The sequence below is a fragment of the Mustelus asterias genome, chromosome 24 (assembly GCF_964213995.1).
Source record: "Mustelus asterias chromosome 24, sMusAst1.hap1.1, whole genome shotgun sequence".
Classification (NCBI taxonomy): domain Eukaryota; kingdom Metazoa; phylum Chordata; class Chondrichthyes; order Carcharhiniformes; family Triakidae; genus Mustelus; species Mustelus asterias.
In genome coordinates, this window is record NC_135824.1 from 17,716,812 (window position 1) to 17,743,254 (window position 26,443).

The 26,443-nt window shown below is 43.6% G+C and overlaps 1 protein-coding gene across 4 annotated transcripts in view; it reads left to right on the forward strand.

Moving 5' to 3' along the window:
* dmxl2 (Dmx-like 2) overlaps window positions 1-26,443 on the forward strand; it is a 143,694-nt gene that overhangs the window by 84,040 nt on the left and 33,211 nt on the right. For 2 of the 4 annotated variants that reach the window (XM_078241347.1, XM_078241348.1), the window contains exons 23-33: window positions 928-1,192; window positions 3,562-4,649; window positions 5,703-5,894; window positions 7,464-7,540; window positions 8,100-8,227; window positions 8,393-8,641; window positions 12,824-12,996; window positions 17,444-17,580; window positions 18,951-19,036; window positions 21,959-22,160; window positions 26,137-26,254. In XM_078241347.1, coding sequence (XP_078097473.1) covers window positions 928-1,192; window positions 3,562-4,649; window positions 5,703-5,894; window positions 7,464-7,540; window positions 8,100-8,227; window positions 8,393-8,641; window positions 12,824-12,996; window positions 17,444-17,580; window positions 18,951-19,036; window positions 21,959-22,160; window positions 26,137-26,254 — 2,715 coding nt within the window. Of the gene's footprint in view, window positions 1-927; window positions 1,193-3,561; window positions 4,650-5,702; window positions 5,895-7,463; window positions 7,541-8,099; window positions 8,228-8,392; window positions 8,642-11,555; window positions 11,679-12,823; window positions 12,997-17,443; window positions 17,581-18,950; window positions 19,037-21,958; window positions 22,161-26,136; window positions 26,265-26,443 lie in introns of all 4 variants that reach the window. The other 2 variants (XM_078241350.1, XM_078241349.1) reach the window with 2 other exon arrangements.

Below are 26,443 nucleotides of genomic sequence, written 5' to 3' on the forward strand. Positions count from 1 at the left end.
TAAAGTGTTGCAATACGGAATGTAATGGCCCAAATCTCCTGGTCTCCGGATCATCGGAGACCAGACGAATGCCTCAAAATGCACGCCAGGACCTTGCAGAAATCCCTGAAACGCTGTCCATCGCCCATGAAGTTTCAACCTCTGATGGGCAACTTCTGGGGACCCCCTGTAAACGTCTCCAACTCTGAGCTAGGGCCAGACGCTTTAGACCGGTCTGATATACTTACCTGGATAGTTACCCAGGAAATGTTAGACAGAAAAAACCTAGTCTAAATCCTGGGTAACTTTGCAAGCAACTGCCCCCAATCACTCCTGATTATTTACCCTGACACCCCCACCATCCGACCACCTCTCCTGACTGCTCCATTACTTACCCTGACCCAACCCAACTACCATCTATCCCTTCTGATTGTGCTCCCTGACCAACCAGCAGCCTCCCCCTGACCAGACCTGACTACCCATACCGACCTGATCTGACTAGCTCCTGACCTGCCTACCCCACCTGACTATCCCCGATCTACCCACCTGCCATCCTACCCACTTGCCTTGCCCACCCTGCCACCTTATCCATTCACTCATTCAGCCACTCACCCATTCACTGACATTGAAACAGGACCTTTAAACTTACCATGTGGCAGCTGGTGCTATAAAAACTGTCCTGTCGTCCCCCAATTCTACGGCACTGCAATGTAGCCCCCAGAGGGATGCTGCACTCCGAGTTTCTGGGAAAGTCAGGCTCTGAAAACCTGGCAAGAAAAGCAGAGCAGTGTTACGGTGAGGAAAAATTTAGCAGAGCAGCAACCTGAAGATCCGGGCCAATGTTTTTCCTGTACAGTGATTTACAATGATTTACTCAGTGCTTGTGCATGTTTTTCTGACTTTTATTGAATTTACTCAAAGGCAGGGTTTTTGTCCATGTCTTGACAGGTGTGTCTAGAAAAAATGGATGATATTCAATTGGCCATGGTTATTGCAAGATTGTATGAATCTGACTATGAAACATCCTCTACTTGCAAATCTATCCTTTATGAGAAAGTTCTTGGTTGTAAGGCAGATGGGTCTGAATTTGTGCCAAGCCAACTACATCCAGATCCATTTCTGCGAAGTATTGCATATTGGACTCTGAAGGATTACTCTAAGGCATTGGATACACTACTGGAACAGCCTACAAAAGGTAGTGAAGAGCATCCAGGTATGAACAATCAAATGAAGAGTATGCTATTCTTTGTTAGCAATCAATCAGTTAAATTCATATCCATGCTTCCATTGTCCGTTTTATTCATGGACTTTAATTTTGAGGCATTTTATCTGCATATGCTGGGTGATTTTCATTTTTGTGTCTAGATTTTAGTCACATGCTCGCAATTGAGTCAAGTAGCGCTCTTTGTGCTTCGTGCCTGAACAATGTTCATTGCCCAATGTTCAGCACTCCTCAGATACGAAAACAGTCTGTGTCCATATGCAGCAACTCCTGGGGTTGCACTTTGTGTCCCTGCTCGGTGTATTTTTGGTGAGGGGGCACGTGAAATTGGGTGGGTGCCCATACACCACTTTCTCACCTACCCCTGAGGGTTCACCCCCATAATACGTGGGGAAGCGGGGTGCGGGAAAGGAAATATCCTTTGTAGATAGGGAGCCACCCAAAGATAGAACCCCCTTCCTACCAATCTGCTTCATAAAGCACCCCATCTTACCCCCCGCCCCCCCCCTTATTAAAATGCTCAGCTCAAGCCCCCCGTGCCCATGACCCTGGACTTACTTGGCTCCAGGATTTAGGGGCCTTCTTCTTGGGCCTACTTGCAGTCCCAGCAGTGCCCACTAAAACATTCTTGGCACTTTTGGGACTGCGGAAATTGCCAACCAGTCAGATTGGCCGACAGTTCCTGAGTGTTGGACTTCCTGTTCAGCAACTTGCAGAAATCCCTCACTGAGTTGTGGATGTGAGGCAGGCATCTCCCCTTGACATTCAGTGTCATTAATATTGCTGAATACTCCATGATCAACATCCTGTGGGTCACAAATAGCCAGAACTTGAACTGTACCAGCCGTATAAACACTGTTTCAAGAGAAGGTCAACGTCTAACGGCAGGTAACTCGCCTCCCCCTCCCCAAAGCTTGTTGACCATCTGGAAGGCACAAGTCAGAATAATCGAATACTCTCCACTTGCCTGGTTGAGTGCAGTTGCAATAACACTCAAGAAACTTAACATCATCTAGGGCAAAGCAGCCCGCTTGATTGGCATCCCAACAAACATCTTAAACATTCACTCCCCCCCACCACCACCAATGCACAGTGGCAGTAGTGTGTACCATCTATAAGATGCACTGCAGCAATTCACCAAGGCTCCTTCAATAAGTTAGGTGGTTTGGCCATGCTAATTGTTCTTAGTGTCCAAAGATGTATAGATCAGATGGATTAACCATGGTAAATGCGTGGGATTACAGGGATACAGTCCATGGGTGGGCCTGGGTATGATGCTCTTTCCGAGAGTTGGTGCAGACTCAATGGGCCTCCTTCTGCACCGTGGGGATTCTATGAACAGTAACTTCCAAACCTGTGACTTCTACCACCCAGAAGGACAAGGACAGCAGATGAACGGGAATACCGCCACGTGTTAAAAGTTCCCTCCAAGCCACACGCCTTCCTGACTTGGAATTATTTTACCATTCCTTTACAGTCAAGGTATGAAAATCATAGAACTGCCTTCCTAACAGCACTGTGGATGTACCTACACCACATGGACTGTAGCATAACTTCAAGAAGGCAGTTTACCACCACCTCAAAGGCAATTAGGGATGGGCAGTAAATACTACCCTAGCCAATGACACCCACATTTTATGAACAAACAAGTAAATAAGACAGACTTCTAAGTCTTCGAAATGGGGGCCGGTTAAAGGCAAATAATTCTGACTAGGAATGTGCAGTTCCACCATATTTGGTAAAGACAAATAAAATATCCATTAACTGTGCAAGCAATGGATCAAGTGCTTGCTTCAGGTTCCTGATGTGCAGTACCATTTTGCCTTGAGGCAACTAGCACCATCATGGTCTACTCTCGGGGAAATCACATTTTCTAAAGATCACATGCAAAAGGAAAAAGCATCACTTGTTACTGCTTCTGACTCCCTATCCTACGAAGCCTGGCCCTGGCGCTAAAGTCCGATCTCCCTTTCCCCAGACTCTACACCCAAACCTCCAGGCCCCAATCACGTGGGCTGCTGCTGGCTGACACTTATCACCTCCTGTCACTGATCACTCATCCTGAGATCTATGTTCAACCCATTCCCACCCCACCCAGTGATTGACACTGCCTCCTGCAAGGCCATCACTTACTATTGCGTTGTCAGCATTCCAAATCACTGCACTTAGAGTGCCTCCTGCAGTGTCATCTATATTCTAATGAAGTCCAACGCTCAATGTGAGGCTCCTTGTACCTCACCATTTGTGTGAAGGGTAACCACACTGCACGGTGTGTTGCTGCTGAATGTCAACTTGATTATGTCTAACCTTGTAACTCTAAATAGTAACCACTGCAAACATGTTTTCCTGTTGCATTTCAGGAGTTCTCATAAAATCTTGCAATCCAGTAGTGTTCAGCTTTTACAATTATCTTCGAGCCCACCCCTTGCTGATGCGAAGACATTTTGCTACCCCCGACAGCTCTTTAGCTACATTAGGACTTGCAACAGAGAAAAGCAGTGAAGACGAAATCAACCTTATTGAGAGGAAGTTATTTTTCTCCACAGCAAATGCTCATTTTAAGGTTGGTTGCCCTGTCTTGGCTCTTGAGGTGCTGTCTAAAATACCAAAGGTCCTGAAGAAAGCGAAAACATCCTTCAAAAGTGAAGACGGTAGTTTGAGTGTACAAGACCAAAATGGTTCCACAAAACATGGAGGAAAAACTGAAGCTACTGACTGGCCACAGACTGTAGCAGGTTCTTCTGGTCTGGACTGGGGAACCAGCAATGCTGCTGGCTTTGATTGGAGTGCACCAGTAGTGACATTTTCTGAAGAACAACTAAAACTCGAGTGGGATGATGACAAAGAAGACGAATTTGAAGAGAAGGATGCTGGTGGATTGACCATGAAAGATACAGAAGCGGAGCATGTGGCTAAAGATGAGAAAAAAGATGTTCCTGAAGAGTCTCAAACTCTCCTGAAAGAAGATTCCACTTCCTCTGACTCTCGGGTTGATGTTATAGCAGAACAGTTAAAATTCAGAGCATGCTTGAAAATTCTAATGACTGAACTTAGGACATTGGCTACAGGATATGAAGTAGATGGAGGGAAACTCCGATTTCAACTGTACAACTGGTTGGAAAAAGAGATCTTTGCCATGCATCAAATCTGCAATTATAAAACTGAAGCTACAGATTCTGCTATTGAAATAGATAAAAAGACTAGCGGTTCGTTTGACCAGGAAGAGTTAGCTGAGAACACAGAAGGAGCGTCATATGAGAGGCATCAGATTGATCGGCGGAGGCTACAAGCAAAGCAAGAACATGCAGAAAGACGAAAGTGGTGGCTGCGGAAAAATCAAGCTCTGCTCAGAGTGTTTCTAAGTTACTGCAGTTTGCATGGAGCTCAGGGCGGTGGCTTAGCCTCGGTCAGAATGGAACTTATCTTTCTATTACAAGAATCACAGCAGGTAAAGGACTTAAGAACTGCTCAATAAATGAAGCAGAGAGAAATCCAGCCATAAGGTTTTAATGGTGAGATTCTAGAAGTCCAGCTGATGAACTAACAAACTTGGTGCCATTACGCATTTCTCATATAGAACTGGGTAAAGGTGACTTCTAACTTTTCGCTTTTTCTTTTTGTTCTTTTATTCCCCATAAAGGAAAGAAAATGGGGCTGATTTTTATGGCCTCCATTTTAATTTTTTTTTAAAGCAAGGTAATCTTGCACGTAATGGGTATTAGAAAAGAATCCACCCAGTTATCTTCCTTTTACCTTTGTGTACCACTCCCTTCTCACTTCACTCTTTTTAAAAATGTTGGGTGGAATTTTACAGCCCTGTCACGGTGGGGGCAGGAAATGCTGCCAGCTATTCAAAACTTGGCAGGACCAGAAGATCCCACCGGCAGGAGTGGGGGGGGGGTGGGAAATTCTGTCCATTATAAATCCAACTAAATAAAAATTAAACTTTTGTGCACTTTTATTTAGAAGCCTATGATATATATCTTGGCTATTAACTGTAACTGCTGTTTAAACAGACACGTAGCTCCGCACGCTCCCATCATCACTATTTTCTGTATGCTGTATATGAGGTCAATTGATTTTAGTCTTCACGATAGAAAGTAAATGAATGTGATCCAAGACACTAATAGTAATGGTGAAATACAATGGTGAAGGAAAGGAATTCAGGTTATTTTGTTACCTTGGAAAAGTGCCATTTGTCACAGACCCATGTTGAGAGCTGCTTTTCAATTGCTCTCTTTTGGGACTCTCAGCTTTTCTGAGCTTTTTTTGTTTGTGTGGAACTTTGCCACAAATTTTATGTCACATTTGTACAACATCGGGTTTACTAAGCAGGTTATTAACGAGGAATAAGTAATTCTCCATTGTGTTTTCATCACCATGAGCGAGTGTTCAGTCTCTATCACTAGGAAACTTTTACAGCGTTTGGGTGTAATGTAAATCCATTTTTATATGTCTGCGCACATGATTATGTCTAATACTGATTTTACTAATCTGCTAGGAAACTACTGTGAAACAGCTTCAGTCTCCACTTCCTTTACCTACCACTTTGCCCCTCCTTTCTGCAAGCATTGCTTCAACCAAAACTGTGATAGCCAACCCTGTCATGCATTTGAGTAACCACATCCATGATGTCTTGTACACAGTAGTCCAGATGGGATTTCCACCTCTTCCAGACCTTAAGAATGAAAAGGTAACAATTCTATTATGGCTTTCTGTCTTTGAAAACACTAATAGTGTTGGTTAAATCATTAGATTATTTATGAATTGAATCTCAGCTTTAGGAAACAAGCTAATCGTCACTGAAAAATTAGTGTCGGTTATCTGAGCCACATAGGTCTGTAGTGTTTAACAGCATGGTTGCTGACTGTCCAAAGAGTTTGGCTCATTAGTGGGTGTGAGAAAGGTTGCTTTATTACTGCAAGCTGACATTCTTCCCACTTGACTCAAATTAGCTTGAAAAATAAACCACTGCCTTATGTAAGTTGTTCCTGACTAAATTAGCTGTGGGCTGATAAACTGTACAGTTTTAATTGGTTTAATTCTAGTATTATACCTCTGAGCATACTTGGGGATCATTAACCTTTAGTTTTTCCATTGTGTACTTAACTTTGTTTTTAAGCATTGCATTTGGTAAATAAAGCAATACTTTCAGAAATGATAGCCGCGATTCTCCCACCCCAACCCACAACTTTTCTGGCGGGTCGGGGTGAGGGATGCGTGTTGCCGGCTTGTTCCGGGATTTGCGCATGCGCCGAGAACGCGTGCACATCTCCCAGAGCCGGCAAACAATTGCCGGTCAGACCACGCTGGAAACCGGTGGAAAGGTAGGTAAGTAATTTGAATCTTTTTTGAATATGTTTTAAATGTCATTTAAATCTAATTATCAGGACTTTTCAGTTCCTGATTGAATCTCCCACCCCGCCAGGAGTACTTCATTCCAGCGGGGTTTAGAGTAGCTTCTTACGTTCTGGGAACTAGCGGGAGACCCCCCTGGAATGAAGGGGGGGGGGCAATCGGGGGGGCCCCCCAGGGGGTCGGGTGGCAGAGGGGTAGTGTTCCCTGGGCATGGACACCCTGGCAGTGCCAGCTTGTGCCCCCAGCACTGCCCAAGGGGAAAAGCGCCCATGCCCAGGGGGCACTGCCCATCGGGCATCGGGCAGTGCCAAGGGGGCAGGGCCTATTGTGGGCGGAGCTTAGGGGTGATTGGTGGGGGTGGGGTTGGGGGTGGGAGTCCCACTGCCACTCTGCAGATAGGTTCGGTCTGGGATGGGGAGAGGGCAGCGATTCAGGTGGGCTGAGGGAGTGGTCTGCTGGGGGGTGGGGGGGTGTCTCTGCCTCTGGGGTGGGGGGTGTCAGGGCTGGCCCGGGAATTGTGGGGGCCGCGGTCAGGCTGTGGGGAGGGCTGGAAGGGCAGCACTGCGGGGGCCCCGGGCTGGCCAGCAAACGGGGAGTCTGACAGATCGGGACCACTGCGCATGCGCAGAGTTCCAGAGCTGTCAGACTCTGGAGCGAATAGGCCCCACCTTCCCAGATTTTTGATGAGATTCATGATTGGGACCTCTGCAGTGCACAGAGTGGGGAGATTCGTGTGAGAAGCTGAACTGACAAAACAGTCGGGATCTAGAACTGTTTTCCCGCCGATTCCACGCTTTTGGGAGAATCGCGGCTGATAATGCAATATAAGCCGTAGTTAAATCAATGTGAAGTGTTTCCACCAGTTGTCCCTTATAACGTTTGAACATTTTGCATTTTCTATTAGGTTTTCATTCTGCACACTTTGGCTGCTTCACTTTCAGCCTGTATTTACCAATCTCTATGTGATAGCCACAGCTACAGGTAAATTTATTCATTGTAGTGATGCTCTTCAAACTATATAGTGGCGGTAGAATGGTTAAATAGGTTTTACTGCAAGACATCTTCTCAAAAGATAATGTTTCTCTGTGATCTAATTAACTGATCTATGCTATTCCATGACTAATCAAAATCTATAATCAGAGTTTCAATGAATATCATCACGTTGGTTTCTATATAGGAGTGATTTTGGAATGGACAAACAGACGTTTGTCTCCAGGGCAGCACGGTGGCAGAGTGGTTAGCACTGCTGCCTCAGTGCCAGGGACCCGGGTTCGATTCCCGGCTTGGGCCACTGTGTGGAGTTTGCACGTTCTCCCCATGTCTACCTGGGCTTCCTCCGGGTGCTCCGGTTTCCTCCCACAGTCTGAAAGACGTACTGGTTAGGTGAATTGGCCATGCTAAATTCTCCCTCAGTGTACCTGAATGGGCGCGGGAGTGTGGCGACTAGGGGATTTTCACAGTAAGCTTACTTGTGACACTAATAAAACATTTTTAAATGTTTATGGACAGGACTTTATAAATTATGTTTTTCTTTTAACAGTCAAACAGCTACAAACCTGTTTACAGGAATGGTTTATCAGGGACTTCTGTTAGGTGAAAGACGTAGACTGCGGACTGAAAGCATCGAAGAGCATGTGACTCCAAATTCTTCACCTTCACATTGGCCTGGTAAGATGGAAGAATGTGGTACAAGATTAAAACCTTAATCAAAGACAAACCTTGTATTTTCCCTTCTAGATATGTATGAACAAGATGGCATCTACTCCATTAATCTACTAGAATGCTTTATTCCCACTTAACTATTTAATAAAATGTATAATTTGTTTGTTTCAGGTGTTTCATCACTGATTAATCTTCTTGGAACCGCTCAGGAAGAAGATCAACCCAAATTGAACGTGTTGCTTTGTGAGGCAGTGATTGGTGTCTATCTAAGTCTTTTGATCCACGGTCTTGCAACTCAAGATAGCAAAGAGCTTTTTCGATTAGTTGCTCATCCACTAAATAATCGAACCTGGGCGGCTGTATTTGGAGGAGGTGCGAAAACAATAATAAAGCCTAAAAAACGACCAGAACTTACACCAGGTAAGTCAAGTTCCTGTAAAATATCAGCAACACAACTTTCGTTTATATTGCACATTTAACATGGAAAATGTTTGGAACCCTTGTCCACATCAAATGTTTGGAAAACTCGTCCAACCCTCGTCCTCAAATCCTCGAGAGGCGGCACGGTGGCACAGTGGTCAGCAATGCTGCCTCAGTGCGAGGGGCCTGGGTTCAATTCCCGGCTTGGGTCACTGTCTGTGTGGAGTCTGCAGGTTCTCCCCGTGTCTGCATGGGTTTCCTCCAGGTGCTCCGGTTTCTTCCCACAGCCCAAAAGATGTGCTGGTTAGGTGCATTAGCCATGCTAAATTCTCCCTCGGTATACCCGAACAGGCGCTGGAGTGTGGCGACTAGGGGATTTTCACAGTAACTTCATTGCAGTGTTAATATAAGCCTACTTGTGACACTAATAAATAAACTTTAAATAAATAAGGCAATTGAAAAATCAATTATTAATTTTAAAACTGCGATTAATTGGTGGCGGAGGGGCAGGGGGTAACAGGGTTCTGTCTTATGTTGCTAGGTTTTGATTCTTGCACCACATCCAAGTGTATATTAGTCGTATTCAGCATACTCTGTCCTCCCTTTCTTCATGCACTCTTAACATGGGGGAGATCCATGAATGTCGGTACTTAATTATTTTATGCCCCTTACTGGGTTTCATTTGTTGCATTGCTATTGATGGTGCTGAATGTTTTATAATTGTACATTATTTATAATTTTTGAGATTATTTTTACAGTTCTGGGAAAGCAAGCCTTGCGCTTTATTTTGCCTTTTTAGATTCTTTTACATAGAATACTTAATTTCCAATGCCTATAGCTTCTAAATCACATCTGTGATGGTGAGTTTCACATGTTTTTCCAATATGAAAATATCTATACTCAGAGTAACAATATAACCTTCAACCCTTCCTCAGCCCAATCCATTAATAATGAACAGTATTTATTGATTAGATAACCATTGACTTTTTAGGTTCTCTTTTAAAAGGGTACAGTTGTTTAGCTTCATTCAGTGTAACATTGAATGCGGCACGGTAGCACAATGGTTAGCACTACTGCCCCACAGCGCCAGGGCACTGGGTTCGATTCCCGCCATGAGTCACTGTCTGTGTGGAGTTTGCACATTCCCCTCGTGTCTGCGTGGGTTTCCTCCGGGTGCTCCGGTTTCCTCCCACAGCCCAAGGATGTGCGGGTTAGGTTGATTGGCCATGGTAGGCGCGAAAACGTGGTAAAGTCAGGTGTGAGGCCATTAACGCGATCCACATCCGCACAGATTGCCACTTTACCGAAACCCGGGAATGACGGCGATCTGATTCGCGCTCGAAACGGGCACAATGGTGATTTAAATGCATTTGCATGCATTTCAATTGAATTAATGAACTGCCGGCCCAACTTTATCAGCATTTCCCCCTTTACCACTGCGTTTGCTGATCCGGAACCGCGCCGTAATGGACCTGCTAAATAAAAGTCTGAATCGGGCGCTCCAGCTGCTGAAGAGGCGCGTTCAGTGCTTCCAACGGCTCCCTGACTCTCATCAGTGGTGGAGGGGGGAGGGAGGCGGGCCAGATCATTCTCTGGTTGGGGGGGGGTGGAGGGGAGTGAGGCCACGTCGTTGTCTGGTTGGGGGGGAGGGGAGGAGGAGGCGGGTCAGATGTATCTCTGGGGGAGGGGGGGGGCGATCGTTGTCTGGTGGTGGGGGGGGGGGGAGGAGGCGGGTCAGATGTTCCTCGGGGGGGGGGGGGGGGGGGTTGGTGGTGAGTGAGGCCAGACCATTCTCTGGGGGAGAATGAGTGAGGCCAGACCATTCTCTGGGGGAGAATGAGTGAGGCCAGACCATTCTCAGGGGGATGCGGGGGAGAGGAGGGAGGTGTGTAAGATGTATCTCTAGTCGGGGGGGGGGGGAGAGGCCTGATTGCTCACTGCTGGGGGGGAAGCCAGATGGATCTCTGGTGGAGGGGTGGGCGGGGGGGTCCACTGCCACTCTGTGGGCGATTGGTGGGGGGGGGCGCAGATGGATCTCTGGTGGGGGGGGGCAGATGGATCTCTGGTAGGGGGATCCACTGCCACTCTGTTAGCGATCAGTAGGGGGGGGCATGTGGATCTCTGGTGGGGGGGCAGGTGGATCGCTGGTGGGGGGGACAGATGGATCTCTGGTGGGGGGGGCAGATGGATCTCTGGTGGGGGGGAGGGGGCCAGGGGGGTCCGCTGCCACTCTGCGGGCGATCAGTGGCAGGGGGAAGGGGGCAGGGATCATGATCGGTCTGGGTAGCAGTGGGGTGGGTGGATAAGGGGGACAGTTATGTTGTGGTGGTGGGGTGATGTCTGTGGGGGCCATCGTTCCCGCTTTTCGTTCTTGGGCCGCTTTCTCCGCTTTCTGCGGCCCGGGAGCGATCTGACACGGGCGCGCCTTTTCAAATTTCTTTCTGACTGCGCATGCGCAGTTCAGAGCTCCGACCGTTTCGGCCGCGCTAAGCCCCGCCCACAGCGCGAATGGGACCTGCGATTGTTTTTCAGGCCAAGTGCGTATGGGGTCGCCTGAAAGCAGATTTCTAAGTCGGATCTGCATTACGCCCAGATTCAGCACTTCGAATCAAAATGGTAAAATCAGGCCCTTATTGTCAGAGGGTCTAGCAGGGTTAATACGTGGGGCTATGGGGGTAGGGACTGGGTGGGATTGTGGTCGGTGTAGATTCAATGCGCTGAATGGCCTCCTCCTGCACTGTAGGAATTCTATGAACATTATTAAATGTATTTGTCATTTAAAACAAAAATTCTTCAGTTACCAAGTACTGTTTGGCAAATATAACGCCCGTCACAGCACCACCTTTGTGGAATTAACTGCCATTTAAATTTGAGTAGCAGGTATTTTTAAATAAAAGCTTAATTTATGGTGCAGGTGAACCAAATGTTTCAGCTGTACCCAATTTGGATCAAATTGTTGCCTTGAAGACAGAACCTGTAGCTGTGCCTGTGTCTCCCAGCTGTGAGACTGGGACACAACACACACCAGGACTGGATGGTGAGTGGTAGCATAGTGTTGGTTGCTGTGGAGTTTTGCGTGCTTTTTCTTTTCGTTTTGAACATTTCCTGCCCTGTGAGTAACTTTCTTCTTCCTTTTTCCTCTTCCCAAACATGCTGTAGATCTGTAAATAAAGCTACATTTCAGAAAAATGGTAACAGATTTAAACTTCCCTAAAGCTGGTGTCTAATCTCAAAGCTGCATTTTCTTGTAAGAATACACTTTATTGATTAGCTTTTCATATCTCGTTTGGAAAAAGATATCACTCTGTAATTAACATAAGATTAAAAATAGCATAATTTGGAGTGTAGTGCAAGGCTGACCTAATTGAGAGATTTAGTGGTGCTTGATCATAATAGCAGAGCTATAATGAATTAACAAAATTATCTAACCTCGCTGTTTTATAAACACATGCAATTTTGCTGTGATCTGTAAACTAAAATTCGCTGGGTAATTTTAACACCACTTGCAGATAACTGGCTATATTGGGTCAAATACAGGTACGACAGCCATTCCAAATTTACTCTCCATTAATTCAAGTTTTAACTACTGATGTAATGCTGATTTCAACTTTGAAATGTTGATAAACCTTCTTTAAAGTTTATTTTTATACTGGAATAAGTTTTGAGACCGCACTCAAGATATAAGCAATATAAATGAATTTCAAATATAGCTGTGTAGATTTTTGAATTTGTGCAAAATAAAGATTTTAATTGAACTTACACTGCTTATCAGCTGTTGCATCAACTGATCAATGCATGCTCCCCTTTCACACTTGAAGGAAGATTTGTGTGGAACCATTTGCTTACTTTCCTGCTTTCTATGTATGATCACATTTAAAGTTTCTGATTTATTTTGAATAAATCCTGTGTTTATGGGATTGAAATAAACGGTATTTATAATTAGGACGATGTACAACTTAGACCTACATTTGAGTATGGTACTGGTCAAGTTTTAACGAAGCCTGTTGAATGTCTGGTACAGAGACACCAGTCCAGTGTTTTTCTTTTGGACACTAATCCAAGGATCTTGAGTGGACAGTGCTAAACTGAGCTGTTTGCGTTTAGGTCAGCCATTATTATCTATAAAGGCAACCACACAGCCAAAGATTTCTCTCAGCATATCTATCACATTGCTCTGAACAGTTCCTCCGGAGGACATTGATCGATATCGACGGAGATTTAACATGAAGATGTTGGTTCCTGGTAGACCAGTAAAGGAAACTACAGCGCCACCACCTGTACCTGCAGAGAGACCATCATACAAAGAAAAATTTATCCCACCTGAGCTCAGTATGTGGGATTATTTTGTAGCCAAGGTAAAAGCAACATAATTAAATGTACTGTCGCTATTTTATTATATTTTTAATTCATTCAAGGGACGTGGGTGTTGCTGGATAGGCTGCATTTACTGCCCATCCGTAATTTCCCTTGAGAAGGTGGTGGTGAGCTGCCGCCTTGAACTATTGCAGCCCATGTGGTGTAGGTACACCTATTCGGGAGGGAGTTCCAGGATTTTGACCCAGGCAGTGAAGGAATGGCAATATATTTCCAAGTTACAATGGTGAGGAACTTCCAAGTGGTGGTTGAAGCGGGTGTTTTCTCTCAGATGCAAAGTATTGAGCTGAACCCAGCTAAATACAAAGACTCGCGAAAGACATTATGCTGGTTAAAGACGTTTTTTATTGACCAACACATGTCAGGAGAAAGGTAGCCAGACACGAAAACGCCTTTCTGAAGTTTACAATGCAGTGGCAAAATGGTTATACATTTTTTGGAATTCACTTCTCCCGCCTGCCCTGTCATCCTAACTGGATGCTCCAATCGCATTAGTACACATTTACCTTGGCCAATTGCTTCCTCTCTTCTAGCAGAATTAGGGATTCATTGGTCAATAGGACCCGGAAGTTCCTACCCACTGTTACTAAGCAACATCACTTACGTAAATCCATAAGGTTCAAAGGTTGCTTTCTCACCGTAAGCCACAGAGTTGAAAAGGTGACATTCCCACTGTCTTGTTCTGCCTTATTATCAGTAGGAATTGAATACTTTGTGAATACTTCTATTCATTTTCTAAAGTATGAGAATTTGCACTCTCAATGATGTTCTTCTGATAACATAACAATTCTGTGGCTGATTGTTCCCAAAGAATTTGGCCTGTGTTAATTCTCTTCCCATTATGCTCCAGGGCAGTTTCATTTTGACCAAGGTGCACAATACATTCAAAAATACTTGTTTAAATCTAAAATGCATGTTTAATTTCTATGACAGGAGTTATGTGTGTGTCTTTGCAAGTAGTACCTTTTGTATAAAATAAGTATAAGGCACATTGTGGTCCTTATTCTAAGTTAATTTCCCCTTTTTAGTTATCTTATTCATTTTTAAATCCCAGGGTTTTCTGAATCCCTCTAACAATGGTGTTCCCATGTTTCGGATGCCCTTGTTCTTTTGCATGGTAGTGGTGTTTGGAAGGTGCTGTCTAAGGAACCTTGGTTAGTTGCTGCAGTGCATCTTGTAGATAGTACACACCATTGCCACTGTGCATTGATGGTGGAAGGAGTGAATGTTTGTGGATGCGGTGCCAATCAAACAGGCTGCTTTATCCTGGATTGTGTTATATATTTAAAGGGGTTGCAGGTTGCTTTAAGAGTTGATCACGTGATTTGATGGTGATGTCATTAGGCTGTTGCCGCAGGCTGTTTTTTTATATTTAGTTTTGTATTCTATGCAGAGCAGAGAACATCTCTTTTAATAAAACCTGTTTGTTAGTTTGAATCCACGTGTGCAAACGTCTTTTTCTTTTCTGGTAAAACCCACAACCTCTAACATAGTTGGGACATTACAGATTGCGTCAAGCTTCTTGGGTGTTGTTGGTGCTGCAGTCATCCAGGCAAGGGAAGAGTATTCCATCACACCCCTGACTTGTGCTCTGTAGATTGTGGGCAGTCTCTGGTGAGTCAGGAGGTGAGTTACTTGCCTCAGGATTCCTAGTCTCTGACCTGCCTTTGTAGCCTCAGTATTTAAATAGCTAATCTAGTTCAGTTTCTGGTCGGTGGTAACCCCCAGGATGTTGATAGTGTGGATTCAGGAATGGTATTACCATTGAATATCAAGGGGTGATGTTTGGATTATCTATTGCTAGAGGTGGTCATTGCCTGGCATGTAGGTGACACAAATATTACTTGTCAAGCAAAGCCTGAATATTGTCCAGGTCTTGCTGCATTTGGGCATAGGTTGCTTCAGTATCTGAGGAGTCGTGAATGGAGCTGAACATTGTGCAATCATCAGTGAACATCCTTATTTTTGACCTTTTGATGGAAGGAAGGTGGTGAAGCAGCTGAAGATGGTTTAGCCTAGGATACTACCCTGAGGAACTCCTGCAGTGATGGCCTGGAGTTGAGATGACTGACCTCCAACAGCCACAACCGTCTTTCTTTGTACTAAGTGTGACTCCAACCCACAGAGAGTTTTCCCTCTAGTTCCCATTGACTCCAGTTTTGCTAAGGCTCCTTGATATCACGTTTGGTCAAATACAGTCTTGATTGTCAAGGGCAGTCACTCTCATCTGGCCTCTGGAGCTCAATGTCTATGTTTGAACCAAGGCTGTAATTCAGGAGCTGAATGGCCCTGGCGGAACCCAAACTGAGTTGTCAGTGAGCAGGTTATTGTTAAGAAAGTGCCGCTGGATAGCTTTGTTGATGACCCTTTCCATCACGTTGCTCATGATTGAGAGTGGACTGGTGAGGAGGTAATTGGCTGGGTTAGATTTGTCCTGCTTTTTGTGTATCACTTACATGGGTAATTTTCCACATTGCTGGGTAGATACCGGTGTTCTAGCTGTACTGGAACAGCTTGACTAGGAGCACGGGTAGTTCTGGGGCACAAGCCTTCTGTACTTTGCAGGATTATTGTCAGGGTCCACAGCCTGTGTAGTATCCAGTGCCTTCAGCCAGTTTTTGGTATCACATAGACTGATTTGAATTGGCTGAAGACTGACATCTCTGGAAGAAGCGGGATGGATCATCCACTTGACACTTCTGCTTCATTTTTTGCACTGAAGGGCTTGGCTCCCCTATCATTGATGATGGGGATATTTGTGGAGCCTCCTCCCATGAATTGTTTAATTGTCCACCACCACCATGGTATGACTGCAGACTTTAGATTGGTCTGTTGGTTGTGGAATCACTTAGCTCTATCACTTACTGCTTATACTGTTTGATACGCAAGTAGTCCTGTGTTGTAGCTACACTGGGTTGATGCATCATTTTTAGGGTATGCCTGGTGCTGCTTCTGGCATGCCCTCCTGCACTCTTCATTGAACCAGGGTTCATCCTCTGGTTTGGGGTAATGGTAGAGTGGGAAATGTGCCAGGCCATGGGGTTACAGATTGTCTTTGAGTACAATTCTGTTGCTGCTGCTGATGGTCCACTGCACCTCGTAGTTGTCCACTCTAGAGCTGTTAGATCTGTTTGAAATCTTTCTCATTTAGCATGGTGGTAGTGCCACACAGCACAATGGAGGGTATTCCCCAATGTGAAGATGCAACTTTGTCTCACAAGGACTGTGCGGTGGTCACTGTTACTGATACTATCATGGACAGATGTATCGGCGGCAGGGAGGTTGATGACAATGGGGTCAAGTATGTTTCTCTCTCTTGTGGTTGCTTCACCACCTGCTGAAGACCCAGTCTACCAGCTATGTCCTTTAGGACTTGACCAGCTCAGTCAGAAGAGGTGCTACTAAGCCATGCTTAGTGATGGACATTGAAGTCCCACACCCAGAGTACGTTCTATGGCTTTGCCACTCTCAGTGCATCCTCCAAGTGATGTTCAACATGGAATACTGATTCGTCAGTTGAGCAGGAGTGCTACATCGTAATCAGCAGGAGGCTTCCTTGCCCACATTTTTCCTCCTACCAATGAGACTTCATGGGGTCCGGAATCAATGTTGAGAACTCCCAGAGCAACTTCCTCCTGACTGCAAGCCACTGCGCCGCCACCTCTGCTGGATCTGTCTGTCTGGGCCATTGTCTGGAAGTGTGATTCCATGAGGGTGACTATGTCAGGCTGTTGCTTGATTAGTCTGTGAGCCAGCTGTCCGCAGATGTTAGTAAAAAGAACTTGCAGAGTTGACAGGGCTGAGTTTGCCATTGTCGTTCTGGTGCTTGGATCAATGCAAGGTGGTTCATCTGGTTTCATTCCTTTGATACTTTTCACCAGCTCGCTACGACTGAGTGGCTTGCTAGGCATTAAAGAGTCAATTACATTGCTGTTCGTCTGGAGTCACATGTAGGTCAGACCAGTTGAGGGCAATCGACAGTGGTTTCATGGTCATCATTCGACTTTTAATTCCAGATTCAAATTCAGGATTCAAACCCTGGTCCCCAGAACATTACCAGAGTCTAATCCAGTGAAAGTACCGCTATGCCACCAGTTTCTCTGACAATCCACTAAAATTTTGATTGATTTATCATACCATGAATGTTTATTTCAGCCTTCTCATAATAAAGATAAGCCTGCTTAGTGCTCCATCACCCCAGGCCAGGGCTGCTACCTGCGTAGTGTCAGAAGTAGTGCTACACCAATAGATTTCTCCGCCCAAATGTCTCTGACTGTATAAAAGCAGCCGCAGAATAGTAGAGCAAAAAGTTCATTGAAGCCATAATTATTGAATTTAACCAAGAGAGCACAAATACTGTTAACTGCCATGCTTTCTACATTCTTTCCCCAATGCTATTTCAATCCCTTGTTGTATTTGTGCTTTAAGCCATTCCTACATCCATCCGAGAGTGGATTTATGTACGACTCTGATGAAAGTATCCCTAGTGATGATGATGACGATGAAGATGATGCTTTTATTTCTGACACTCAGCTACAAGAGCATTCAGACCCCAACTCTTACAGGTTAGTTAAAAGGATCCTTTATGCAGTACAAATACTTCAACAGATATTTAAATCTATGCATTATAAACCAATATGTGGAGATGCCGGCGTTGGACTGGGGTAAACACAGTAAGAAGTCTCTCAACAGCAGGTTAAAGTCCAACAGGTTTATTTGGTAGCAAAAGCCACAAGCTTTCGGAGCGCTGCTTCTTCGTCAGGTGAGTGGGATTTCAGTTCACAAACGGGGCATATAAAGACTCAAACTCAATTTACAAAATAATGTTTGGAATGCGAGTCTTTACAGGTAATCAAGTCTTAAAGGTACAGACAATGTGAATGGAGAGAGCGTTAAGCACAGGTTAAAGAGATGTGTATTGTCTCCAGACAGGACAGTTAGTGAGATTTTGTCTCACTAAAATCTCTCTAACTGTCCTGTCTGCAGACAATACACATCTCTTTAACCTGTGCTTAATGCTCTCTCCACTCACATTGTCTGTACCTTTAAGACTTGATTACCTGTAAAGACTCACATTCCAACCATTATTTTGTAAATTGAGTTTGTGTCTTTATATGCCCTGTTTGTGAACTGAAATCCCACTCGCCTGACAAAGGAGCAGTGCTCCGAAAGCTAGTGGCTTTTGCTACCAAATAAACCTGTTGGACTTTAACCTGGTGTTATAAACCAATAGACAGCAAGTCACTGCAGAATTGTTTGTTTAGCTGCTTAAAATAGCTATGTTTATACAATGTGTATTTCACAAATCAGTTTTGGGGTGAATGAAATGTAGGGGAGTTCTTCCTATTTTGTTCTTTCCATTCAAGTGTTTCCCCCTTCTAATACAAGTAAATGATGTTCTCACCAGTCACTAACTTTGTGAATCTTGATACCCTTCCTATTTCCTAGGCCTCTACACTGACAGCAATTGGGGTTTAAGCAGCGAGGAAAATGGAAGATAGGGACATGATAATGTTCCAGAGGCTTCATGTTTGAATGTAGAATAGTGAATTCATCTTATTATTGAGCCCTAGAGTAAAGCTTTGTACCTCTACTGTGACTTGATCAGGCACCCAGGAAGGTTGGTGGAGTTGGAGCCAGAAACTTATAAGTGCTGGCGTTTATCAGATAAGAATTTGCAACGCTATAAAGGAGATTCCCAGGGCCAAATGGATTCAGCTGGGTGAGCCCAACCCTAAAACTCAACTAAAGATGCACCTGTGTCCTCTTATTGTTTACAGTGGATCCACGTTAAAAAAAAAGTTCTCCATAATTTACTTAATTTGAGTTACTCAGCAGGTAGGATGGATCTAGTTGGGATTCTCCTTTTAGCCCCAGTGTTGATGTTTGTAAAAGAAGCTTGTATCTGGTCAAACCGTTTGCATTTACTTTACAGTTGGGCACTGATACGCTTAGGAATGGTCAAGCTTGCACTGAACAATGTGAGGAATTTCTTTCCTATTGCAGGATTGGAGTTTGCAGGTATGATACTTCTCTGTTGAGCTATGGTGTAAAATTTAGAACAAATTAACCTACATATGAAACAAAACCATAATCTTGAGTTTAATAAGCTTTAAAAGATTACTATTTACAATTCTTGAGCAACTAGTATTTAACTTATTGCTCCTTTTGTAATAAAGGGCTTTGTGTGGAGGAAGGTAATACTGAACTATTAAAAGATTTAAAGTATTTTATCTATGGTTATATTATATGATTTTTAAACATTTAAGGATAGGTGTAAAATTATAACATGATTTAATACTTGAAAGCAGCTTAATTTGAAGTATTGGGAACAGATTTTAAAAGCTGTTTATTTCATAGCAAAGTAGTAAACGTTTACAATCCATAAAGCAACTGCTAGTTTTAATCTTGCCAAAATCCAAATGCATGACTCCTTTGCAATGTTCAGCAGTTATAAAGAATTAAAACACTTTTCTACCTTGAAAGCTCTCAATTCTGTCTACGGGCATCAAGTAACGTGAGGTGTATGTAGCTAGGATAATCGGCTACTAACATACTGACGTTTGTGGTCCTGGACATCTACACCTTCTACTGGAGTTATAAAGGGGGACAGAAATCCAATCAGGTGTAGAAAGCATCTGTTTTCCTTCAGGTGTTACTTGGGTAAAGAGATACTCTGATTTTTTTTTCTTTTGGGGAGGAAAGGAAAACATTACCTGTAATGATGTGCAGTTCATTTTTCTAAAAATCAAAAAACATTTCCCTCTGACAAATTTGTTTTATTAAGTTTTCAGATTTAATCTGCACATCTTTCAGTTGTTAAGAATAATTGTTAATACATTCATCATTTTGTATAGGATCATAGAATATTGTAGTATAGAAGAAGGCTGTTCGGCCGATCCGAGCTGTGCCAACTCTTTCGAACAGCAATCCAGTTGGTCCCAGTTTCCCGCTCTTCATTATTGCCCTGCAATTTTATTCTCCAGCAAGTGTTTGTCTAATTCCCTTTTAGAGACTGCTTTTCAATTTATATTCACCACCCTGTAAGGCAGTACATTACAAGTCCTAACCATTCATTTCATTTTTTTAAAAAAGAGCTTTTCTCATGTCACATACCTTTTGTGCCAAACGTCTTAAATCTGTATTGTCTGGTAATCAACCCTTCAGCCAAGGGGAACGGTGTCTCTTTATTTACCCTGTCCAAATACCTTAATTATTATAAACAGCTCCATCAAAGCTTCCCTGCTGTATGGAGGACAATCCCAGCTTCTACAGCTCTATCCACATAACCATAATACCGTATCTCTGAAATCGCTCTTGGAAATCTGTGCTGTACCTTCGCCCAAAATGTTATGTCCTTCCTAAAAGTGTGCCCAGGATTAGCCACAATACTTCAGCTTCAGCAGAACAGACGTTTTGTACAGGTTTGGCATATGTTCCTGGTTCTATTTACAATGCCTTTCTTTGTTAATCTGTTGTGTCACCTTCAAAGATCTGTGCACAAACACTCCAAGTCTCTCCCTTCTTTCACCCCTGTTAAAATTGCACTTTTGGTACATATTGTCTCTCCTCATTCTTCCTATGAAAATGTATCACCTCATGCTTTTCTGTTGTGAATTTCCTTTGATGTGGAGATGCCGACGTTGGACTGGGGGAAACACAGTAAGAAGTCTAACAACACCAGGTTAAAGTCCAACAGGTTTATTTGGTAGCAAAAGCCACTAACTTTCGGAACAGGCTGTCCCTTCGTCAGATGGGTGGGAGTTCTGATTACAAACAGGGCGCAAAGAGACAAACTCAATTTACATGAATAATGTTTGGAATGTGAGTCTTTACAACTAATCAAGTCTTAAAGGTACAGTCAATGTGAGTGGAGGGAGCATTAAGCACAGGTTTAACCTGAGTCTTTAACCTGTGCTTAATGCTCCCTCCACTCACATTGTCTGTACCTTTAAGACTTGATTAGCTGTAAAGACTCGCATTCCAATCATTATTCATGTAAATTGAGTTTGTGTCTTTGTGCCCTGTTTGTAATCAGAACTCCCACCCACCTGACGAAGGGACAGCCTGTTCCGAAAGCTCGTGGCTTTTGCTACCAAATAAACCTGTTGGGATTTTAACCTGGTGTTGTGAGACTTCTTATTGAATTTACTTTGCCAGGTGGAAGCCCATATTCCAGCAGCCTCGCTCTATCATTTTGAAGCCTATTTTTATCTTGCTTATTGTTCACCACACACTGCGCGTGTTTATTGTTACTGTAAACAAACAATTTGAATGATCTCATGGATTAAACTGGCTGGAAAGAGCTTTATTTAATACAAATGGAGATTATGCTGACACTCCGAGGCATTTACTCAAAATATTTATGAAAAGTGCAAAATTAAAAGAAGTTATTTAATAGTTGTTCATTATTTCACAATAAAGATGCAATTTTGCAAAATGTAGATTAAACTGCTTAACAAAAAGAAACATTCAGAAAATTGGAATAATAAGTTAGATATTTCACCCTTAGAGTATTCACTTTGATCTTGAAAAACAAAATATTACTTAATTTACGAGGGGGCATAGGTTTAAAGTGCGAGGAGCAAGGTTTAAGGGCGATGTACGAGGCAAGTTTTTTTTACACAGAGGGTGATGGGTGTATGGAACTCGCTGCCGGGGGGGGTAGTGGAAGCAGATACAATAGTGACTTTTAAGGGTCGTCTTGATAAGTACATGAATAGGATATGAATAGAGGATATGGTCCCCAGAAGGGTAGGGGGTTTTAGTTCAGTCGGGCAGCATGGTTGGTGCAGGTTTGGAGGGCCGAAGGGCCTGTTCCTGTGCTGTAATTTTCTTTGTTCTTTGTATTATGAGACTAATATTTACATCAGAAGTGAACATAGTTTTAAAAAGCGACTTTCAATTTTGTATTCTTCAAAGTAAATGTCCCTTTGTTCACAGATCTCCCAGTGACATCACCATTGGGTAATGCTGTTATTCAGACTTTAGAAAATTGGCAACAATTACTTCAGGCGAAAATGGAAGACTTTGAAGGCCCACCTCCAAATTATATTAACACCTACCCGAGTGACTTCTCTGCAGCTGGTGGACCAGCCATTCTGAGGCACAAAGCAATGCTTGAACCAGAAAACACTCCGTTCAAGTAAGAGAACAAACAGGAAAGATGACCGAGTACTTTCTGTGAAGCCAAATGCATATTTTGATAACTCTGATTACCTATAACTTCAGTGTGTATCCTGAAACTTTCTGCATAGAACAAATGCACTAGGGTATTTTCAAAACATTGAGAATTAGATGTTATTGTCCTAAATCCCTGGAAAAAGAAACAGGCCACAGGATGTAAAATAATTGCTATAATAATCCGGTCTTTGGATCATGGGAATCGGATGTATAACAGAAGATGCACATCTGGACTCTGCACAAATCCTGATGATTGGACCTATCTGGGAATTGCCCGAGAAGTTTTAGCTTCCAATGGGTGATTCCCCTGATGCTTGGGACCCTGCATGACTTTGGACAGATTCATGAACATACCTGGATAGTTACTCAGAAAAATAACGCCGATTAACAAGTATAATACATGGATAACTCCACAATAGATCCATCCCCCACCCCATCCCAATCCAACCACCCGACTGCATCTGACAATTTCCCAACCAACCAACTAACCTCACCAACCTGACCTAACAACCCAATTGCCCCCCGACCAACTGACTAGCCTACCCGACCACCCACTTACCCACCTCACCCAACTTGCCACTCAACCATCTACCATTCACCCACCTCACCTACCTACCCATCCATTCACTAATCCAGATTAATTCATTAAAAGACTTTGAAATATTTACCAGAATATGGCGGCTAATGCCATAAAAGGGGGTATGCCTTCTGCACTGATCATCTTTGCAGACCTTTGCATGGATTCCTGCACTGAGGGAATTCTTCTGGAACTTAGGTCTTTTTTAATCAGGTAAATGGGCAGATTTCTGTCCGATCCGCATTAGATGCAGTGGTCCCACCATGGTCATGATGCTGATCAGAAGATTTGGACCATAGATGGTTGCCAGATTAGCTAAAGAAATAGAAAAGTAGTCCTTTTTTTTTAGGAGACAGCAAAGAAATTGAAGCAAAGGAAGACCATACAGGCCGTAGAGCCTGCTCTGGTTTTCAGTGTAACCACGTCTGATCTTGGGCTTCAACGCTACTTTTCCATCTGCTCCCCAAGTCCCTTGATTCCCGAAGATACCAAAAATCTGACTTATCTCCACCTTAAATATATTTAATAATGGCACGTCCACAACTCAGGGTAGAGAATTCCAAAGAATCACAAACCTTTGAAGAACCTTTTGCTTATTTCAGCCCTAGATGATCAATCCTTTATCCTGAAACTGTGTCACCTTGTTCTACATTCCCTAGCAAGGGGAAACAACACCACAATATCTAACATAGAACAGTACAGCACAGAACAGGCCCTTCGGCCCACGATGTTGTGCCGAGCTTTATCTGAAACCAAGATCAAGTTATCCCACTCCCTATCATCCTGGTGTGCTCCATGTGCCTATCCAATAACCGCTTAAATGTTCCTAAAGTGTCTGACTCCACTATCACTGCAGGCAGTCCATTCCACACCCCAACCACTCTCTGCGTAAAGAACCTACCTCTGATATCCTTCCTATATCTCCCACCATGAACCCTACAGTTATGCCCCCTTGTAATAGCTCCATCCACCCGAGGAAATAGTCTCTGAACGTTCACTCTATCCCCCTCATCATCTTATAAACCTCTATCAAGTCTCCCCTCAGCCTCCTCCGCTCCAGAGAGAACAGCCCTAGCTCCCTCAACCTTTCCTCATAAGACCTACCCTCCAAACCAGGCAGCATCCTGGTAAATCTCCTCTGCACTCTTTCCAGCGCTTCCACATCCTTCTTATAGTGAGGTGACCAGAACTGCACACAATATTCCAAATGTGGTCTCACCAAGGTCCTGTACAGTTGCAGCATAACCCCACGGCTCTTAAACTCCAACCCCCTGTTAATAAAAGCTAACACACTATAGGCCTTCTTCACAGCTCTATCCACTTGAGTGGCAACCTTTAGAGATCTGTGGATATGGACCCCAAGATCTCTCTGTTCCTCCACAGTCTTCAGAACCCTACCTTTGACCCTGTAATCCACATTTAAATTAGTCCTACCAAAATGAATCACCTCACATTTATCAGGGTTAAACTCCATCTGCCAGTTTTCAGCCCAGCTTTGCATCCTATCTATGTCTCTTTGCAGCCTACAACAGCCCTCCACCTCATCCACTACTCCACCAATCTTGGTGTCATCAGCAAATTTACTGATCCACCCTTCAGCCCCCTCCTCTAAGTCATTAATAAAAATCACAAAGAGCAGAGGACCAAGCACTGATCCCTGTGGCACTCCGCTAGCAACCTGCCTCCAGTCCGAAAATTTTCCATCCACCACCACCCTCTGTCTTCGATCAGATAGCCAGTTGCCTATCCAATCAGCCAACTTTCCCTCTATCCCACACCTCCTTGCTTTCATCATAAGGCGACCATGGGGGACCTTATCTACCCTGTCAAGTTGCTCATAATCTGTATTTTTCAATGAGATCATCTGTCATTCTTCTAAACTCCAGAGAATATAAACCCAATTTACTCAGCTTCTCATCACAGGACAACCCTGTCATCCCAGGAATAGTTCTAGTTAAAGTTTGTATTTAATTTGCTGGATCTAAATTTTCCAAATTCATAAAAACCTTATCTGTCAAGTCTCCAGAGTCTGTCCCAGGGAAAATGGTCTTTCTTCCTAACTCAATGCTCTCAGCTCAGGAATAATGCTCTGACTTTTTAATAATTCGAGATCTTTCCTGAAATACAGAGGCCAAAGCAAACCTACAGGTGCAATATTATCAAGATCCGATACAACTTCAACATTACCTGCTTAGAATTATGAATGACACCTTTAGCTCCATAACTCAACATTTCAATTGATTTCTGTAGCCCACGCTAACACTGAACAGGCCATTTTAATGACTTATCTACCAAAAGCTACCAGTCCTCTTTTCTGACTTGTAATTTGAGCGCCACACAATATATAGTCCACATTAAATAATGCTTCAAATACTGAACTAGTGAATCTCCTGGGTCTAATTATCCAGTGCTTGTCTCAGCCTTGTAAGCCAGGTTTGACCTTGTACTGTGCAGAGTTAGTTGTCCTCAACCTGATTGTTGTAGGGATGCTCCATTGTATTCAGCATCTTACGTTAGGGAAGGGAAAATAAGATGGAGGCCGGGATTTTACTGGTTCAGTAAAATTGCCCATTGATGGGCAGAGCGAACTGCTAAAATCGCACGAGAGCCAAGAAATCAGGATCATGCCCGATTTCTCAGCTCTCGTGACTTCACGGGAGCCAGATTTCCGGCGAGGTCAGCTTCTCGCCAGAAATGGGTGAGAGGATAAATAAATTATTTAAATATATTATAACTTTGATTTGCATGGCATTAGTGAGCCTGGTGCTCGATCGTTTGGGGGCTGCATTGCCAGGCGGTGTGGGACTCGCGATCAACAGTGATCCCCTGTGATTGTGAGGGAGGGACTGTGTTCAGGCTGGCTGCAGCAGTAGAGGCCAGACAGCGCTCTCCCTGTCTGTCAGACCTCTGCTATTGCATATGTGCAGAATCAGAGGTCTGCACATGTGCAATAGCTCGTTCTGCAGACTGGCTGGCAAATTAAGCCCAGCCCACTGCTTGCAGCAGCTAGAAATGTTCTAGACCATTTTTCCATACACTCTGTACACAGAATTGGGCATTAAAACTCACCCAAAAACAGATCTGCAACTCTCCCATTTCTAGCTGTACACTTCGAATCATTCTCATAAAATTCTGCCGGGGTTCCCAGCCTTGACAGTTTGAAGCTGAACGTAAGTACTCTAATCATGATGCATTTACATGAAATGTTTAGTGAACTAGCTTACAAATCATTTCTTATCATGAAATTCCTGATAAAATAACAGTTGCAATAATTTTTTTTTGCAATAAAATTAGACTCCGAATTTATTGGCTTAGTTTTGGTTATTATGTACAAAAGTCACATTTGTTTATTTTACTTCAGGTCAAGGCATTATTCCACCTTTCCTGTTAAAAGGCTGTGGCACTTTTTGGTCAAACAAGAAATTCTGCAAGACACATTCATAAGATTTATATTCACAAAGAAAAGGAAGCAAAGTGAGGTAAATGGGGGTAAAGACAAAAGTTATTGCCTTTTTAAAAATGTTATCTCTGGAATTAGTACTTCAGGTTTAAAGATCTGACACATGTTTGGTATGATTGTTTAAAGCTTAACACAAATGATGCGAATGATGATGTGTCAACTTGTATTAATTCAGTTGAAGCAATCAGTTTAGTATTAACAATAGAGC